The sequence below is a fragment of the Mytilus californianus genome, unplaced genomic scaffold, assembly GCF_021869535.1.
Source record: "Mytilus californianus isolate M0D057914Y unplaced genomic scaffold, xbMytCali1.0.p SCAF_9, whole genome shotgun sequence".
NCBI classification, from domain to species: Eukaryota; Metazoa; Mollusca; class Bivalvia; order Mytilida; family Mytilidae; genus Mytilus; species Mytilus californianus.
In genome coordinates, this window is record NW_026262745.1 from 28,211,339 (window position 1) to 28,232,654 (window position 21,316).

At 33.4% G+C, this 21,316-nt stretch overlaps 1 protein-coding gene across 1 annotated transcript in view; it reads right to left on the bottom strand.

Annotated features, from left to right (window-relative positions):
- The window catches only part of LOC127716243 (phosphatidylinositol 3,4,5-trisphosphate 3-phosphatase TPTE2-like), a 48,252-nt gene that overhangs the window by 20,630 nt on the left and 6,306 nt on the right, over positions 1 to 21,316 (bottom strand). The window contains exons 3-5 of the mRNA XM_052222368.1: positions 20,430 to 20,633; positions 4,132 to 4,254; positions 2,399 to 2,565 (exon numbers count right to left, since the gene is read on the bottom strand). Of these exons, the coding sequence (XP_052078328.1) occupies positions 2,399 to 2,565; positions 4,132 to 4,254; positions 20,430 to 20,633 (494 nt within the window). The remainder of the gene's footprint in view (positions 1 to 2,398; positions 2,566 to 4,131; positions 4,255 to 20,429; positions 20,634 to 21,316) is intronic.

The window sequence follows — 21,316 nt, forward strand, 5'->3', positions numbered from 1 at the left end:
TCATAAGGAACATTCATGCCATGTTTGGTTTCATTCTATTCAGTGGTTCTCTAAGAGAAGACATTTGTATGTATTTCCCATAGGGTCCTATGTTAAACTAAGTCACCCACTGGCGGCCATCTTGGATAATGGATCGGCTGCAAAGTAACAACACTTGGTCAGCACCTTATAAGGAAAATTCATCCCATGTTTGGTTTCATTCCATTCAGTGGTTCTCTAAAAGAAGACATTTTGTATGTATTTCCCATAGGGTCCTATGTTAAACTAAGTCCCCCACTGGCGGCCATCTTGGATGATGGACCGACTGCAAAGTAACAACACTTGGTCAGCATCTCATAAGGAACATTCATGCCATGTTTGGTTCCATTCCATTTATTGGTTCTCTAAAAGAAGACATTTTTATGTATTTCCCATAGGGTCCTATGTTAAACTAAGTCCCCTGCTGGTGGCCATCTTGGATGATGGATCGGCTACAAAGTAACAACACTTGGTCAGCACCTCATAAGGAACATTCATGCCATGTTTGGTTTCATTCCATTCAGTGGTTCTCTAAAAGAAGACATTTGTATGTTTTTCCCATAGGGTCCTATGTTAAACTAAGTTCCCGGCTGGCAGCCATCTTGGATGATGGATCAGCTACAAAGTAACAACACATGGTCAGCACCTCATAAGGAACATTCATGCCATGTTTGGTTTCATTCCATTCAGTGGTTCTCTAAAAGAAGTCATTTGTATGCATTTCCCATAGGGTCCTATGTTAAACTAAGTTCCCCGCTGGCGGCCATCTTGGATGTTGGATCGGCTACAAAGTAACAACACTTGGTCAGCACCTCAAATGGAACATTCATGCCATGTTTGGTTTCATTCCATTCAGTGGTTCTCTAGAAGAAGTTCAAAATGTAAAAAGTTAACGACGACGACGACGGACGCCAGACGCCAAGTGATGAGAATAGCTCATCACTTCGGGCCAGGTGAGCTAAAAATGCTTGTTTGAGCCCCTTTATGGCCCCTAATTCCTGAACGGTTGGGACCATCACCTCCAAAAACAATCCCAACCTTCATTTTGTGGTATTGAACCTTTTGGTTAAATTCCATAGAGATCCATACACTTAAACTAAAGTAATTGTCCGGATACCAAATGTTTTCGAACGACACTGACGCCGCCGCTGCTGCAGCCTCCGACGTGATACCAATATTTGACCGCAAATTTTTTGTGGTCGTATAAAAACTTTAACCACAGAGTGAAGGTAATGTTAACTGTCGGAAAAACTAAGTCCATTTATAAATAAAATATGGATAAACAGGATTTTTTTTTTACAAAATTTACTTCTGGATACTATCTTATGACCACAAACAAGCTTCTGTCAAAGTTTGGTACAAATCCAGGATATTTTAAGAAAGTTATTAAAATTTTAAAAACTTTAACCACAGAGTAAATGTAATGTTAACTGGCAGAAAAACTAAGTCCATTTATAAGTAAAATACAGATAAACAGGATTTTTTTTTTTACAAAATTTACTTCCGGATACTATCTTAACCACAGAGTGAATATTTGTGGACGCCGCCAACGACGACGCTGACAACCGAATGTAGGATCGCTATGTCTCGATTTTGCGACAAAAGTCGCAGGCTCGACAAAAGCAAAAGGGAACTTATGTCAATATATATAACTATTCACCCAAGTTTCATGAAAATTGCTCAAAGCATTTTTGAGTTATAGTCAGAAAACTGGAAAATCCCCCATTTTTTATAAATAAAATCCCATAACTCTGAAACGTAAATCTAAATTTTATAAAAATCAAAAGGGACCTTATGCCAATAGATATAAACAATTCACTAAAGTTTCATGAAAATTGGTGAAAGCGTTTATGAGTTATTGTCCAAGTGTTGGAAGGACGGATAGACAACAGTATACCATAATACGTTCCACAAACAGGGGTATAAAGAATAGTATGATTTAGATACAGAAACTTCTATCATAAAGACATTTGGTAAATAATTACAATTAAACATCATTTTATTGAGAAAAAATGTTGCTTTTTTTTCTAACAAAAAAAATATTGTTTAATTATCATCCAAAACTAATTACTTTTTAATTGCTATGATAGTAGTTTCGGAAACAAGTCATACTATTTTTAAATTAGTGTTCATTGACTATTTTTAATGAGTCTTCCTTGTAACATAAGAATTCATCCACCTTGAAGAATTTGGTTGCTGTGTAGAACATTATACACTCCACTTGTTAGATTGTAATGTAAACAGTCAGTCAATCACTTGAATTGGATGTACTTCCCTGCACTTACATCATACCAACAACCTTTCAGGAACAATAAGCAATATTTTGAAGAGATGAATTCAAACCTCAACTTGGTGATACAATTGTGTCCAAATGTTCTACCTGTAATGTAACAAAGGTCAAGGTCAAAACCATCCTTCTGATATCTTCTCTTATTCTGTGAGACAACCCTCCTTGATGCAGCAGCTACATGTCGTTTTTGCTGAACCATTATATACAGTATCCTTAATATTCTGATTATTCGGAACACTCGACCAATCACAAGAAGTCTGCAATGTCAATATTATTTAAAAAGACCAGAACAATGATTTATCAGTTAAACATCAATAGGAGCTTAAAAAAATTCTTAATACCTGGTAATCAAATTTGTTTTTATCTATTGCCTGTGCTGCAATTTAGTTAGTACTTGATATGTTTAGCATAAAGTCTGATGCCTCGTCCATACATACTTCCTTAGGGTAAATATGTTTTAGTGTAAATGATGTATTAACTAAAATTGAGAATGGAAATGGGGAATATGTCAAAGAGACAACAGCCCGACCAAAGAGCCGAAGGCCATCAATGGGTCTTCAACGCAGCGAGAAAATACCGCACCCGGAGGTGGTCCTCAGCTGGCCCCTAAATGAAATTGTGTACTAGTTCAGTGAAAATGGACGTCATACTAAACTCCAAAACATATAAATGAACTAAAATTAAAAAACATATAAGACTAACAAAGGCCAGAGGCTCCTGACTTGGGACAGGCGCAAAAATGCGGCGGGGTTAAACATGTTTTGTGAGATCTCAACCCTCCCCCTATACCTCTAGCCAATGTAGAATAAAGACACACATAGCAATACGCACAGTAAAACTCAGTTTAAAAGAAGTCCGAGTCCGATGTCAGAATAGGTAACAAAAGAAACTTAGCAAAATGACAATGATACATAAATGAACAAAGGACTACTAGCAGTTACTGACATGCCAGCTCCAGACCTCAATTAAACTGATTGAAAGATTATGTCTTCATCATATGAAAATCAAGTACAATCCCTCCCGTTAGGGGTTTAGTATCATACCATCATATATGAGAAGAACATAACCCGTATCATGCCAACAACTGGTTTTAGAATAAATGTGTTTATTTCCGATGCAAAGACCCTATGAGTGAATCAATATTAATACCAAAATACAAAATAACACCTGACAGAAAACAGTATGCATTAATTTTCACATTGATCTAACAAATCTATTTGAAAAAATTCATATGGAACAAATCCTGTTACATGAAGCAATTGCACACAATATATCACCAGCAGTTAGATGTTCAACAACTACAAGCACAATATCATTACGATAAAATACCTATCAATCTGAAGAAATTAGCCTATTTTCCAATGAATTTTAATTAAATTTAGAACTACTGTACAACCAAAAATGAAGTCTGTATATAAACAGTCAGTTTTCATTGAAGAATATGTACTATTTAGAAGATTACAGTAGTCAATAGTTTAAATATAATTCATATGCAAATATAGGCTAACATCTCTATATTAAACAATTATTTTCCATTCATATCATTCATGTTTTTTATCAATACATATTATAGATTTCCATTGAGTCAAAACCTTAACCCTTTTGTGTCTTGCTGTATCATGGGTAAAACTTAAATTTCTGCTTTGTTAAGCCCATAGCACTCCTTTATAAAAGTGAATTTTTGTATAATTTGTTTTCTCAAAATGAAAATTTTGTTTTACATTTCTGTCGGACGCAAATAATAAAGAACCCCATGTATTTTAATTTTGGCCTTCATTTTACATTACAATGTTTGGTATAATAAAATGACCTTGACTACTAACCTTGCATAGTTAGACTGACAAGACATCGTATCTGCCAAACCAACAAATACCATGTCAACAATGAATGATACTACAACAACTATCCCATCTATAACATCAATGATACTCCGGAAAAACTGTCTCCTGAAAACAGAAAATTAAATACAACAACTATCCCATCTATGACATCAATAATACTCAGGAAAAACTGTCTCCTGAAAACAGAAAATTAAATACAACAAATATCCCATCTATAACATCAATAATACTCAGGAAAAACTGTCTCCTGAAAACAGAAAATTAAATACAACAACTATCCCATCTCTGACATCAATAATACTCTGGAAAAACTGCCTCCTGAAAACACAAAAATAAATACAACAACCATCCTATCTATGACATCAATAATACTCCGGAAAAACTGCCTCCTGAAAACAGAAAAATAAATACAACAACTATCCCATCTATGACATCAATAATACTCCAGAAAAACTGTCTCCTGAAAACAGAAATTATATACAACAACTATCCCATCTATGACATCAATAATACTCCGGAAAAACTGCCTCCTGAAAACAGAAAAATAAATACAACAACCATCCTATCTATGACATCAATAATACTCCGGAAAAACTGCCTCCTGAAAACAGAAAAATAAATACAACAACTATCCCATCTATGACATCAATAATACTCCAGAAAAACTGTCTCCTGAAAACAGAAATTATATACAACAACTATCCTATCTATGACATCAATAATACTCCAGAAAAACTGCCTCCTGAAAACAGAAAAATAAATACAACAACCATCCTATCTATGACATCAATAATACTCCGGAAAAACTGCCTCCTGAAAACCGAAAATTAAATACAACAACTATCCCATCTATGACATCAATAATACCAAGGAAAAACTGCCTCCTGAAAACAGAAAATTAAATACAACAACTATCCCATCTATGACATCAATAATACTCAGGAAAAACTGTCTCCTGAAAACAGAAAATTAAATACAACAAATATCCCATCTATAACATCAATAATACTCAGGAAAAACTGTCTCCTGAAAACAGAAAATTAAATACAAAAACTATCCCATCTCTGACATCAATAATACTCCGGAAAAACTGCCTCCTGAAAACACAAAAATAAATACAACAACCATCCTATCTATGACATCAATAATACTCCGGAAAAACTGCCTCCTGAAAACAGAAAAATAAATACAACAACTATCCCATCTATGACATCAATAATACTCCAGAAAAACAGTCTCATGAAAACAGAAATTATATACAACAACTATCCCATCTATGACATCAATAATACTCCGGAAAAACTGCCTCCTGAAAACAGAAAAATAAATACAACAACCATCCTATCTATGACATCAATAATACTCCTGAAAAACTGCCTCCTGAAAACAGAAAAATAAATACAACAACTATCCCATCTATGACATCAATAATACTCCAGAAAAACTGTCTCCTGAAAACAGAAATTATATACAACAACTATCCTATCTATGACATCAATAATACTCCAGAAAAACTGCCTCCTGAAAACAGAAAAATAAATACAACAACCATCCTATCTATGACATCAATAATACTCCGGAAAAACTGCCTCCTGAAAACAGAAAATTAAATACAACAACTATCCCATCTATGACATCAATAATACCAAGGAAAAACTGCCTCCTGAAAACAGAAAATTAAATACAAATACTATCCCATCTATGACATCAATAATACTCCTGAAAAACTGCCTCCTGAAAACAGAAAATTAAATACAACAATTATCCCATCTATAACATCAATAATACTCCAGAAAAACTGTCTCCTGAAAACAGAAAATTAAATGCAACAACTATCCCATCTATGACATCAATAATACCAAGGAAAAACTGCCTCCTGAAAACAGAAAATTAAATACAAATACTATCCCATCTATGACATCAATAATACTCCAGAAAAAATGCCTCCTAAAAACAAAAAATCAAATATTTTCATTTCATAAATTAATAGAGTCATAAGTTTTGTTCTTGTTGTAGTAAAGTATAGAGGAAAATGTACTATTATATTTTTTACAATATAAATTTGAAACAAATTGAAATATTTTCTTGAGAATTATTCCAAAAGGCTTCCAAATTTTCATAAAATTGATGCAAAATGACGGTGGGCATTGATACCATAAAAACAAGCTCCGCTCTAAGATGGTCATGCTACCATTTTACTTCAATTTCCATATAATTTTTATTTTAATGAGTAAAAACAATTACTCCTGTAAAACTGATTAGAGAACTTTTCCAAGGCTTTGCAGATATAAACCTTTGATATAAATTTCATAAAAATCTGACAAAACATGTAGGTGTGAGAGTGGTTACAATTCAATGTTCAATATAAATTACATGTAGAAATACTTGATCTGCACTGATTTTTAAAACTGTCCCAGAAATTTTATATTATCAATTTTATACAAATCTGACAAGGAATGTAGGCTTGAGATTGCTTACAGAGCATTGTTTACACAATTTACATTCCCAATGGACTCCTGTTGAAATAATTGTTTCAGTGCTGATTTTCGAACTTGTTCTAGACATTGCTGATAGAAACCATTCATATAAATTTTATAACAATCCTACAAGAAATTTAGACATGAGAGTCCTAACAATGTAATTTTCCATATTATTTATATTTCCAAGGGTCATAACTCCTTTAAAAAAAGATAATTCAGGCACTGAATTTCAAATTAGTCCAAAACATATCTGATATAAACCTTTGATATAAAATAAATGTCATAAAATTGTGGCAAGAATTGTACATATATGTGAGAATGCTTTCAAGTCCAGATGGACACAACAGGCCCCAGTATTTCTATGACCCCAACACTGCGTTCCTCAGCAAACAATAAAAGAGGAGCATTCCAACATCCCCCACTGATGAACATATATGACAAGGGCAATAACTTCAATAAATAAAAATTTTTTTTAATTTAAACTTGTTCATGAAAATCTCTTATATTACAATACAATTTTTCCTATAACTTTTATTGCCAATTGGCATGATTACTATAAAAAAAATATCTGGAGCTGATTTTGGACTTGTCTAAGACATTGCTGATATATACACCTTCTGATATGTTTTTTTTTTTAAATTGGACAAAAAATGTTGGCTTGAGAACACTTACAATGCAATTTTTCATATCATATATATTTCCTTTTAAGATAGCTGATTGACACTGGTTTTCAAACTTGACCAAGACATTGCTGATACAATCCTTTCATACAAGTTTTCTCAGGAATTGTATGAATGGGAGTGCTTGTCAGACCAAACATATACATGCCCAGTATTTCTATGCCCACTATCACAAAGTTGTGGACGGGGCGCCCCAAATGAGTGATTTGGAAGAAATTTATACCAACATTAAAGCATATGAAATGATAAAATAGATTTGAAAAATTGAGATTTTTTTATGACAGTTATCTAACATGTAATTGTTTTTTTTTCCAAAATAATTGGAAACATTAGAAAAACTGAAATACATGTATTACCATAGTTGAACAGTTATTTACACCCTAGTCCTTTTGTCTCTCAGTCTGGTTTATGGATGTCTCATTGGCCTAGTCCTTTTGTCTCTGGTTCATGGTTGTCTCATTGGCCTAGTCCTTTTGTCTCTGGTTCATGGTTGTCTCATTGGCAATCATACCACATCTGCTCATTTTTTCATAAAGTACACTAACTGGAAAGGCAATTATATTCCAAACTTAGTACACATACTTAAAAAAATAGGACTGTTATCAATAAATCAAATCTCGTGCCAACAAACTTCCCACTAACCAGAATTCGAGATAATGAATTAGTACCTACTGTTATAATAATAGATAGAAGTGCAAAGCAATTTATCAAAATAAATTTATGTAACAGAAAAGGGAATAGATTTAATCTAAATTTTTTGTTTACTTTAATAATCAATTCTGTATATCTAAATCATGTCTGACAAGTGTCAAATCTATTTTTATGTAAAATCATCCTTGGGTAGAGGGTGTATTATTGTAGTAATTACATTACCCAGGCAGACTAGGCTGTAATACAAGCAATCAACAAAAACCTTTTGGTGCCGACACCACCTACGCAAATTTAAACACAAAAAAGTACACCCATTTCTTTTGAGAACATTTTGTTTCATGGGTGCACTTGAAATAAAAATCTAATTTATCTAATACATTGACAGAAATTAGGTTTCTGTACTCAAATTCTAATACTTGCAAATGTCTTTGTCAGCTGGTTTGGTAGGAGGTATATTTTCACATTCAATTCATTAAATATTTGAAAGGGGTGAAAAATATAGGATGCATAATTTTAATACTTATTAAACTGTTTGCAGAGGTATTTCACTTTTGAAGGATCATACATTGTAATCAGAGCAGAAATAGTTTTTATACCAACCATTGATAAATCTGAATAAATAGATATAAAGGTTGTATGTATATAATCCATTAAGTCCTGTGCAAACACTTCACAATTAATTGGTGTAAAGAACTATTTTTTTTTATTAAATCTCTGTATAAAAAAGCGTTTTTTTAGTATATGATACCAATTTAAGTGTTTTATTATCTTAATATTTACAAAAGCTCAAATATTTTATATTTCATGAGTACAAATATCCTCTCCATGCTCAATTTAAAATACACACACACAAAATTGTGCTATACAAAAACAAATGCACTAGAGTAGATTTTATGATTTATGGGGAGCAGTCATTCAGTATCACATGTATTTCCAATGGCTGTAGTTCACTGCAAAAAACAGTGGTCATAGCAAATTGCTGTTGTTTGGATACTTAACTTATAAGTGTAGTATATATATCTCATTGTATCATGAATGGTAATTTTTCCTTTGATTTTCAAGTGAGTTAAATTCTGTTATTTTTAGAGGAGTGCGTTAACTGAATGATTTTTTCAGTTATTGCACTCTCCAATCCCAGCTTTGATAACTTGTCATAGGGCTTACCTTAACACTAGTCAAACTAGTAAACCTAACCCTAAATTAAAAATTGTTCCATAAACTTGAAGCAAATGAATGCCTGAGGAGAGCTACAAAAAGGAATAACTTGGTCTATACACAAAGAGTCAATATTGATAAATTGGTGGACACTTGTTTTTATCGTGTCAAAATAAATATCCCAAAAATTTTGTCACTTGATTTTCAGTCATTTCATTTCCTCCACTATTCAAATGTATATCTCCGTGAATCAAGCATGCTTAAAATATTTATCTCTGGACCTCATGCAATCAACAGCCCATCTATTAATTGATCTATTCATAGGGTTGGGAAAGGAAGAAACCTTCACAAACATAATAAAAGAACAGAGTTCCAATGTTCCCCGCATTGCACATATTTTATCTATCCAGGGGCAATAACTAAAAAAAACACTTTTTTTTGTTGTTCTTTAAAACAATTTATGAATAAAAAAGCATGCACGGGGGACAAAAAAGTTTTTTTTTAGTATAAGTTTTATAAAAATCTGGCAAGAATTGTACCTGTGAGAGTGCTAACAAGGCCATTTTCCATAAATTTAATATTTCCAAGGGTCATAACTCTTTTAAAAAAAGTCGATGAGCCACCATTATACAACTTGTCCAAGATATTGCTGATATTAACCTATAGTATAAGTTTTATAAAAATCTGGCAAGAATTGAACCCGCGAGAGACTGAGAGCGCTAACGAGGCCATTTTCCATAAATTTCATATTTCCAAGGGGCATAACTCTTTTAAAAAATTCGATGAGCCACCATTATAGAACTTGTCCAAGATATTGCTGATATTAACCTATAGTATAAGTTTTATAAAAATCGGGCAAGAATTGTACCCTTGAGAGCCCTAACAAGGCCATTTTTCATAAATTTAATATTTCCAAGGAGCATAACTCTTTTAAAAAAAGTTGATCAGCGACTATTATAAAACTTGTCTGAGATATTGCTGATATTAACCTATAGTATACGCAGGGGACAAAAAATATTTCCTTCTTATCACAACTTTTAACTCTTCTTAATCTACACGTCCTAATGGGTTTGAAAGAGGGGACACTTCAATTAGTTAACACACAAATTGCTCTAAGTATCACGGCAACAATTCATTTACATGTATTCATAAAGTCAAGTCCTTCTACGGAAAAATATCTAATCCAGGAGTTCATTTTCTGAAAATAAGAAAGGTTTTGTCATAGAAGGCTCCACTATTTGGTTGACATATTTATTTCATGAAAAGTACAGTTAAGTTTAACCTTTGACATGAGTCATTGCCCATTAATGTTACAAATCATATATAGTCATGCCTTACTCATTAACATATTTAATCCACTCAAAACTACGCTTTTCTTGAATTAAATACATTAATTAGTAAAAGGTGTGCTATATATAACTTATAATCTACAGCAACATTGCTTCAACACTTTAATAATTAAAAAAAAAAAACAACATCAAAGCATGAACAGGAATAATGTGTCCATAGTACATGGATGCCCCACTCACACTTTCATTTTCTATGTTCAGTGGACCGTGAAATTGGGGTCAAAACTATAATTTGGCATTAAAATTAGAAAGATCATATCATAGGGAACATGAGTACTAAGTTTCAATTTGATTGGACTTCAACTTCATCAAAAACTACCTTGACCAAAAACTTTAACATGACGAGGGACAGACGGACGAACGAACGGACGGACGCACAGACCAGAAAACATAATGTCCCTACTACTATCGTAGGTGGGGCATGAAAAGTAGAAAGGAGTAAAATACTCTTGCTTTGATGCCAACCTATAGATAGAGATATACATGTATCCTAGTTAAAAATGAAGTGACTGAATTATTTTCATCAATGTCAGCAAAGCAGAAGGAAAACATCATCTGATAATATACATTTATTTCCCGTGCCGGAGGGAGATATGAAGATTTGTTCACCCAAGAATATTCATATTTCACGAGGACTCTGCCAGAGGGAAATATGATTTTTCGAAGGTGAGCAAATCTTCATATCTCCCGAGGCAAAGGGAAATGAATGTTTTATTCCACTGCCTATGCTTTGTTTACTATCAATACATTAAATATTATTTTGCATACATTTTTTTCTTATCCGCTTGTTTTTGTAAGTCAAACTAAACACGACATACCCATTGATAAACAGTAAGGATCAAAATTTAATTATAAGTCTTTTGTTTTATCGTCTGAAATAAATTTGAACATGATAATGATTTTTACTATCGCTATTTTAAGAAGAATAAGAAGTTCAAAATGTTATGAACATTAACCGTGCGTAACGTCGCACGAAGTAATCCCGACATTTCAGAGGGGAATATGATCCTCAGAATGGAATATGAAGATTTGTTCAATGACACGTGGGATAGTCTCAACCAATCAAATATTGATTAAACTATCAATATGTTTAAACAGTGGAATAATACCATTTGGGAATAAGACAGACACAAATACTAGGTAGAACTAACTACTGTCACCAATTCATCTGTAGAAATCACTCCAGGGAAAAGAAAGCCCAACACACACATCCTAGTACTGAAAAGGTATTGTCATTGCAAATTTAAAAATATTTGGTTAAGGGGTGGGAATCTGGTTTTAGGGACATATGACCCTCAGTGAAAAAATATATTGTATTCATCTATGGTTCATCTTGAGGTGCTTCACCCATGTGTAAAAGGGAAAAAAGATATGTTCCAGACAGTCAAAATTAAGTATTTTGAAGTTGATGTCCATGGTTAAGTCACATGATGGTCATGATAATATGCGACATATAGTAATACACCTTCGTGCCAAATATCATAGCCTATGTAAAAGACAAAAATGTATAGCCCTTAAAGGTTGTATGAGAAGCAGCAGAACCAAGAGAAACACTACTAAAACAAAATGTCTCCCTCCACCCAAGGGGAGACATAATAACAAGAAGAAACTAGAGGCTCTAAAGAGACTGTGCCACTCACCTGGGTCTATGTGCAACACTGGCCACTCTTCAACATTAAAGACTAAAATACAATTCTCATTTTTGGAAATCATTTTTTATGTTAACACACTCTCTTTGCTATAATTTTTAACAAAAATGCAAAAATGGGTAAAAATAAATCATCATTTAAAGCAATAACTCTTACAAGGAGTAGGTTGACAATTTTAGGTAGAACTTGTCTTGCTGATCATTTTGCTTTTCAAGTTTCTCTTTAGCTAATATAATTTTTGCTAAAAAAAAATAATGGGTAAATGTCCCCATTTTAGGGCAATAACTACTCTAAGGAGTTGACTGACAATTTTGGCCATGTTAACTTGTCTTGATAATCATTATTGCTATTTAAATTTTTTCAATATTCATTATTGTTTTCAAGATAATTGGCCGGAGACTCAACAACACTGAAGACTAGAATATAAGTCATGACTAAAATTCCCTCTTTTTGGGGGGATCATGTATTATTGATCTTTTTTACTGTTTACAATTTCTTTCTATCTTCTATATTTTATGCCCAAAACACAAATAAAGGGTAAACAAGAATGTGTCCATAGTACATGGATGCCCCATTCGCACTATCATTTTCTATGTTCAGTGGACCGTGAAATTGTGGTCAAAACTCTTATTTGGTATTAAAATTAGAAAGATCATATCATAGGGAACAAGTGTACTAAGATTCAAGTTGATTGGACTTCAACTTCATCAGAAACTACCTTGACCGAAAACTTTAACCTGAAGTGGGCACTATCATTTTCTATGTTTAGTGGACCGTGGAATTGGGGTCAAAACTCTAATTTGGCATTAAAATTAGAAAGATCATATCATAGGGAACATGTGTACTAAGTTTAAAGTTGATTGGACTTCAACTTCATCAAAAACTACCTTGACCAAAAACTTTAACCTGAAGCGGGACAGACGGATGGACGAACGGACAAATGAAGACGCACAGACTGAAAAAACACAATGCCCCTAGGTGGGGCATTGAAAAAAAATCATCATTTAAGGGCAATAACTCCTATAAGAAGACAACTGACAATGACATCTTTGCTGATCTATTTGCAGATCTTGCCTTGTTTTAGTTACCAAATGTCAAACGTTTGGTTATGTGTAGATACACGATAGGAGGGACTAAATTGCACGAGAAAGCTCTGCTTTCGAGTGCAATTTAGACCCTCCTATCGTGTATCACACATAACCAATCGTGTGCCATTTGGTAAATCACATGTGCCAAACGTTCATTCGACGTCATCGCTAGCCGTCACGTTGTTTTCCCGCGGTAGAATTTCAGTTTGCGGTTTGATGTGTAAGGAGCAAAATGGATAATGCCAAAGTGAATTTACTAGAAACGGATTTTTTATATGCCCACTGGGATCGAAGTGTTGACGACATTACTTTATCCCAAATATGTACTGATATGGAAAATGAACACACTGTTTTTGAAAAAATGGACGATTTAACCCTTTCACAGGCGTTAGATAAGTACGAAGTTGACATGGATGTGAACCACGAGGTAGATATTTCTCAATTAGATTTTCAGTTAACACAGGTTCCAATAACAGCCGACAATGTAATTGAACAGTTGGAGAAAATCATCATGCCGGAAACTAATGTCGCGGTAAAAGCAGAGGGTCATGTTAATAATGGACGGTATGGTAACTTCGTTAACGATATGGACATTGACATTTTAGTTAAATCCACCGAGAGTAAAAACACCAGAAAGAATACAAATTGGAGTATATCTACGTTCAATGATTGGAGAAGTGCGCGCATAGCAAGCACGAGTTGTGCCATTCCGGAGCTCACAAGATTTACAGTTGGTGACATTAATCAATGGATGAGCTGTTTTGTGATTGAAACGAGGTGGCAAGACGGAAAACCGTACCCACCGAAAACATTGTACATGTTGTGTGTAGGAATATTGCGGCACCTACATGAAAATGAAATTCATATCAATTTCTTGGACGAAAAGGACTCGCAATTTTATGAGTTTAGGCGTTCGCTTAGTGCTAGAATGACACAGCTAACGGCAGAGGGAATAGGGACAACTCCAAAACAAGCAGAACCTATTAACCAGGAGAGTGAAGATATTCTTTGGGAGAAGAATTTACTAGGAAACAAAAGTTCGAAATCTGTGCTTAACACTATGTTTTTTTACAACAGCAAACTGTTTGGTTTAAGGGGTGTAGACGAACACAGGAACTTGTCAACAGATCAGTTTAAAATTGGAAAAGATCAAAATGGACATTACATCGCCTTTTCTGGAAGAGCTGGCAAAACCTACAAAGGTATGTATTATTAAAAATTAAAAGTTAACAATTAGGTTGTACTGTAATAAGAAGGTCAAGGTGGAATCGTTAATTTTCGGAAAATCAAAGTGTCTTCTTCGAGGTCCGCGTTGATATTGTTATTCAATGTTTAATCTTTATGTTTATCTAATGACGTAAATTTATACATTGTCAAAATTCAAATATTCGGCTTTCACTCTTGAGCATTCCTGAAGAAGGAAAATCCAGAAAAGCGATTTGGACGCATGAAATTTATAAAGTGTTTCATTTTTTGGTAGCAATCATGAATGATTTGGGATTCGAAACCTATAAAATATCTTATCGTATTATCTATCTTATTATAAGTCATGGCATGCATGAGGGTGTTGAAGGGAGTTTGCAGAAAAGAGAATATAAACGGGAAAAACGTATAAAGACTAGAGAATAATGAGGTGCTAAAATATAAAAAATTGAGAAAAAATGGCATGAAAATTGAAGAATACTGAAATGAAGGACCCCATCAAGATACTTATGCAAGTTTTCCCGAATGATTATGTATACAAACTTCACTAATAATTTTGATATCAAGATTAAAATATTTATAAAGTTTATTTAAGAAGTTAAGACACATGAACTAGATATATAATACACACATAAACATTTGATTCCGTTTCTAGTAATTTTGTATTAAATATCTTTTATCCTCGGTGTTTCAGGAGGACTTCATCAGAGACACCTGACTGCAAAAAACATAAAGCACCATTTCCAAAATCTTAATTTATTTAAGATTTATGAAGATTACCTAAGTATTATTTCTGAAATGAACGGGAACTCGTTTTACAGACGACCTTTAGAGAAAGGTTGTGAAATCAAATTCAGTTCACAGCCATTAGGTGTAAATAAATTGTCATCAATAATGAAAAGCATGTGTTTTGAGGCAGGAATCGAAGGTTACTTTACAAACCATTCCGGAAAAAGGACGTGTGCAACATCTCTCTATCAAGCTGGCGTTCCGGTGCAAGAGATAATGAATAGAACCGGAAACAGATCTGTTGAAAGCGTTCGAAAATATAAACGAGCTTCAACGGAAATGCTAATGGATATTTCAAACATTCTTGAGCCAGGAGGCCCGCCAAAGAAATGTAAATTGGAATCACAAGACAAAGAAGAAAGCATGGACATGGGCAAATCTGGTCTAGATAGTATTAATTCCGATAATGCTGATGGCAAATGTGTGTTTTCGCAGTGCGTGTTCAATTTTACGGGAGGAAATTAGATGTTTTCACAAAATCATATTTTAAGTGATATATATTCATTACAGAGTTAATGTGATATATTTGATTTTCCTTAGTTCTGATTGATGTAGATACGAGTTACAATGAAGTGTTTTGGGAAATACTACACTGTAGTTGATATGTGGGAATATAAATTTTGAGTTATTAAAAGTTATTAATTAAAATAAAATTTTATGTTTTACTGATGCAGTATGGCTTGAAATCAAATATGTATAAAGATAAGATGATGTGGTATAAATGCCCATGAGACAACTATCTGCCCGAGACTAACGAAGTTGATGTAATTGTCGAAACTTTCGTACTCATTTTTGATTGATTAGCCAATCAGTAGCAACATCCAAAACTGTGATGGTTATCGGTTGTGTGATTGGCTTACCAGTCAAAAGTCCTTTAATACACCCATAGTGTATGTGTAGATACCTCACACTTTTTACAACAGAAAGTCGAATGAACTATGGTACATGTTGATCATTTTGGCTTTTTAAGGTTCATAACCATCTATTATAGTCATCAAAGATAATATACAAAAATGCAAAAAAATGGTAAAAATTGTCATTTAATGGCACTATCTCCTATATAGAGTTGACTTATTAGTAGATCTTGCCTTGTGGATCATTTTTGTTGTTTAAAGTTTCTCTCTGTCTATTATAGCTTCAAAATAATAGGCAATAGCACAAACAATTAGTAAAAATAATCGTCATTTAAGGGCAATAACTAAGGAGTCAACTGAAAATTTCAGCATTTAGACTTATAAGTAGATCTTGTCTTGTTGATCATTTTTTTTTATCTATTATAGTTTTAAAGATAATAGGTTAAAAAAAAAATTGGACAAATCCTTCTATTCAGATCTACCAATAATATCTTCTTTAAAATTGGTAAAAATTGACATTTAAGCAAAGGGCAATCATTTCAATAAGGAGTCTATTCACAATTTTTGCCATGAATCCACAGTATCACAATGTTTAACCCCGCCACATTCTGTATGTGCCTGTCCCAAGTCAGGTCTGTATAATTCAGTGGTTGTTGTTTGTTGCTGTTTATCATATTTGTTTTTCGTTTATTGTTTTGTTCATAAATCAGGCCATTAGTTTTCTTGTTTGAATTGTTTCACATTTGTCATTTTAGGGCCTTTCAAAGCTTACTATGCAGTATAGGTTTTGCTCATTGTTGAAGGACATAGGGTGACCTTTAGTTGTTAACTTCTACGTCATTTGGTTTGTGGTGGAGAGCTGTCTCATTGGCAATCATACCACATATTCTTATTTTTATATTATTTTGTAGATCATGTCTCACTAATCATTTCTGCTAAATGTAGTTTCTGTCTAACTATTATAGTTGTCAAAATAATAGGCAATAAACTGCTTCGCTGAGCGCAGCTGGATACGCCCGCAGAGGTCCAACCCTGAACAGTTGGGGCAAAAATGGACACAATATTCAAGCTTGATACAGGTCTGAATTTGGATTGTAATTAAATATTTGACATATTATAGGTTTCTGAATAAATGTAGTCAAAGAACTTGAAATTGGTTATATGAATGGAATTTATATTCAATTAAAGATTTCTTGCTGTTGTGCAATACACTATGCTGTTGGGCAATACTTAGTAAATCTGTTGTCAGACTATAAACAAATAAAATTTATAAAATTCTAAAGGGAGCTTACATCAATAGATATAATCAATTCACCAAAGTTTCATAAGAATTGCTGAAAGCATTTTTGAGTTATTGTCTAGAAACTGAAAAATCCCCCCTTTTTTAATAAATAAAACCCTGTAACTCGGAAATGTAAAATCTAAAATTTATAAAATTCTAAAGGGAGCTTACATCAATAGATATCAACAATTCATCAAAGTTTCATGAGAACTGCTGAAAGCATTTTTGAGTTATTGTCCGAAAACTGGAAAATCCCCCTTTTTTTTATGAATAAAACCCTGTAACTTGGAAACGTAAAATCTAAAATTTATAAAAATCAAAAGGGAGCTCATGTCAATAGATATAAACAATTAACCAAAATTTCTTGCAAGTTGGTGAAAGCATTCTTGAGTTATTGTCCGAAAACTGGAAAATCCCCCTTTTTTTAATGAATAAAACCCCATAACTTGGAAACGTAAAATCTAAAATTTATAAAAAACGAAATTGAGCTCACGTCAATAGATATAAACAATTCACCAAAGTTTTATGCAAATTGGTTAAAGCGTTTTTGAGTTAATGTCCGACATGTTGACGACGGACGGACAGACGGACAGACGGACAACAGTATACCATAATACGTCCCGTAAACGGGCGTATAAAAATGAAAAAAAAAATGGTAAAATTCATCATTCAAGGGCAATAACTAATGATAAGAAGTCATCTGACAGATTTGATGTAAATGAACAGTAGGTAAATCTCAACATTCTGATAATTGTTGCCCTGTCAGAATTCTCTATCTGTAGCGGTTTTGAAATTAATAGACAAAACATGCATTTTACCCCTATTTTCTATTTCTAGCCATGTCGGCCATCTTGGTTGGCAGGTGGCATCACCAGAAACAATTTTCAAATTGGATATCCCAATGATGATTGTGGCTAAATTTAGTTCCAAGTAGCCCAGCAGTTTCAGAGGAGAAGATTTTTGTAACAGGTGATGGACAGCTGTGATGAGTAAAGCTCACTTGACACTTTGGGTCAGGTGAGCTTAGAAGGTGGTGCACAACTTCGCATGATCTGTGGATTCATTTTTTTGTCATTGACAGTCACAAGTTTTGTGGATTAAGGAAAAACAAGAGGCTGTCAGATTGACAGCAAACCAGATTTTCCTGCATGAAACCGATATTTGCATGTCTACAACCATAGTTGCCAACTCACATGATATTCGCATGTAATACACGCTTTTTCAACGGTTTACACACGAGGATTTTGTGACATGGCGAGCACACGCTTTTCGCCACTTTACACGCTATTACACGCTTTTTCGTTCTTTTGATTTGTTGGTCGTAAGTGAGATCGCGATTCACGGGTGTTTTCATTAATACACGATGAATACCGAGAATTTCGAAAAAATTGTTATGTCGCCATTGTTTATTTGCAATATGGACGAACAACAAAAGCCCGCAGTTCAGGTAAGTTTGTAAGTAGGTTTTAAGATTTTGTTACTTCTTTCTCACAAATTCACTTTGGGGAAATGTCCAGCAGAAAGTGGTCACTTTCTAGACCTGTACTGTCGTCTAAAGAGCCGAGTGCTAAGCAAAAACGATACCAGTGTACGTACCAAAAAAGTTGGGAGTCCATGTTAAAATCAAAAGAAAGTGATCGAGGGCCGAACAATGCATTGTGCACCCTATGTTACTCTCATATTTATATTGGGTCATCTGCAAACATTATCAATCATTTGCAATCATAACAACATGTGTGAGAGGATGTACTATTTGATAAAGCATTCAATGGTATTCAAATTATATTTTTTTTTTCTTTTTCAGTTTCAAATCTAGCCAACAGATTTCCACTGGCCATATGGGAAGGGGATATCACAAAACTGTTGGATCAGTTCTCTAAGTACCAGCTGTCTTCTGATGAACTACCCAGTTTTGACCAGACAATAGCAACATATATAATTTGTGGGGAGCAATGGCAGACATAGATGACATTTTTAATGGCAAAAAAACCCAGTATATATATGACATTCTTTAAAAGCTTGCTATTTAAACGTTAAAGCTATTTTAGTTTTGCCAAATAACAATTCTGACTGTGAGAGAGCATTTTCAATTATAAAGAAGTTTACACTGAATTCAGATCAGAACTCAATGATATATTGTGTGCCTTGTTATGTAAATTTAACAAAACTGGCAGTTATTTTGTATATTTGCCTAGTAGTGTTGTTTTGAAAGCTGCAAAAACAGGCCACTGTTGAATGCAATGAAAGTTTACAGTAGAATATTGTTGTTTTATATTAACAAATTTGTATAATGTTCATACTAAAAAGTCCGCAACTACATCACGTGTTTTCACACGCTTTTTGACATGTCATGTCATGTCATGACATGATTTTTCATTGTCAGAGGTTGGCAAGTATGTCTACAACTCAACCATGATAAAAGCTAAAATCGTGGAAATCGAACCTGACCTTCATTTAGCCACAGGAAACAACAAATCTAAATTTGAAAAGATTTCGTCAAAGCGTTTTCAAGTTACTGCACGGACACTGTTTGGCATCCGCCTGCCTGGCCACCTGTTCGACTGCTGTACATCACCAAATCAATAACCGATATTTTCCTTCAGGTTAACTACCCGGTATACTTGTTTTGGATACTAGATTTCGTGGTTTTGGGAATAATAATGAGTCCCCAGTGTATAGTGAGTCTATCAAGTTTACTTTTGTTTCAATGTATGCTATAGTTCTTGCATTGACAAAAATCTACCTATGTAGTTTGTACATTGAAAGAATGGCAGAGTTTGCATTTGCTATGGGAGACTAAATAAAAATTTACCAAAAAAAAATTAAAAGTAAACTGAACTAGAACGAGGCCCATAATTACACATGATATGAAGTATTTATATATTGTTTGTTCCACTACTCTGTAAGCTGTTAGAGATTTAAGGAAAATTACTTTTGTAACAAAGACATATCAATGAAGGGAAAAAACATAAATGGTACAACCAATGACAAATTTCAATAATTACGTTTATGCATACAAGAAGAAATAGTATCAAGTTTTCTGTTTCATTGTCTAAAACATAATATGTAGTGTCATATGAATTATTTAAGAACTTCTTACCCTTCATAAAACAATCTGGCAAACACTTCCAGGAGGAAGAGACTAATGATAAAATGTGATATATTTTCCAAAGCATCACTACTGCTACATTCAGAACCAGCTAAGTCTATAATAACCAAGGTGAAGTCCAATAATATCAGTAACATCAACACTATACGGAACACAGGATGTTCTATAACTCTTTTTACAGAGGCCTGTAATGATCTAGAAAAAACAACACAAAATTAGTGGCATTTACATTACAATAACACAAGGTGCTCTGTTACCCTCTTTATAGAGATCTGTTATGATCTTAAATATAACACCTTACATGCAACTGATAACAACATGGTAGGAAAACAAGATCAGTATTGCTTTACCTGTAATCAGCCATACAACTTATCAGTTGACCGACCATGCCACTACAATTTAAAAAGTTTGTTGATAGATGAAAATGAAAATCATCATTTTGATGAAAAAAAATTGAATTGAAATGGATTTTCTTCATCAAAATTATGAAGTTAATTATTTTAACATAAAAACAAATTGAATAATTCCCAAAGATTAAAAGAAAATTAATTATTATCTACTCCAGGAATAATAAAAAAAATGTATGTATAATGGGTCCCATCAATGATTTCTATAGAAATCATCGGTCTTATGAAATGGTTCTCAAACAGACATGCATAATATAGATCTAAACATTTTTTTTCTTTTCAGGAAGGAGTTATCACAAATATTTATTTTTGATAAAAAATTATAAAATTCAACACTCAAATTTGAATATAAAAATGTTTTTGGGTTGTTCTAAAAAATGAATAAGGTTTTTGAATCAAGATGGGGACAAATTCTTTGACCTAAACGAAAGCCCCCCCCCCCTCTTTTTTTAGCCACACAAACCCAAAAGA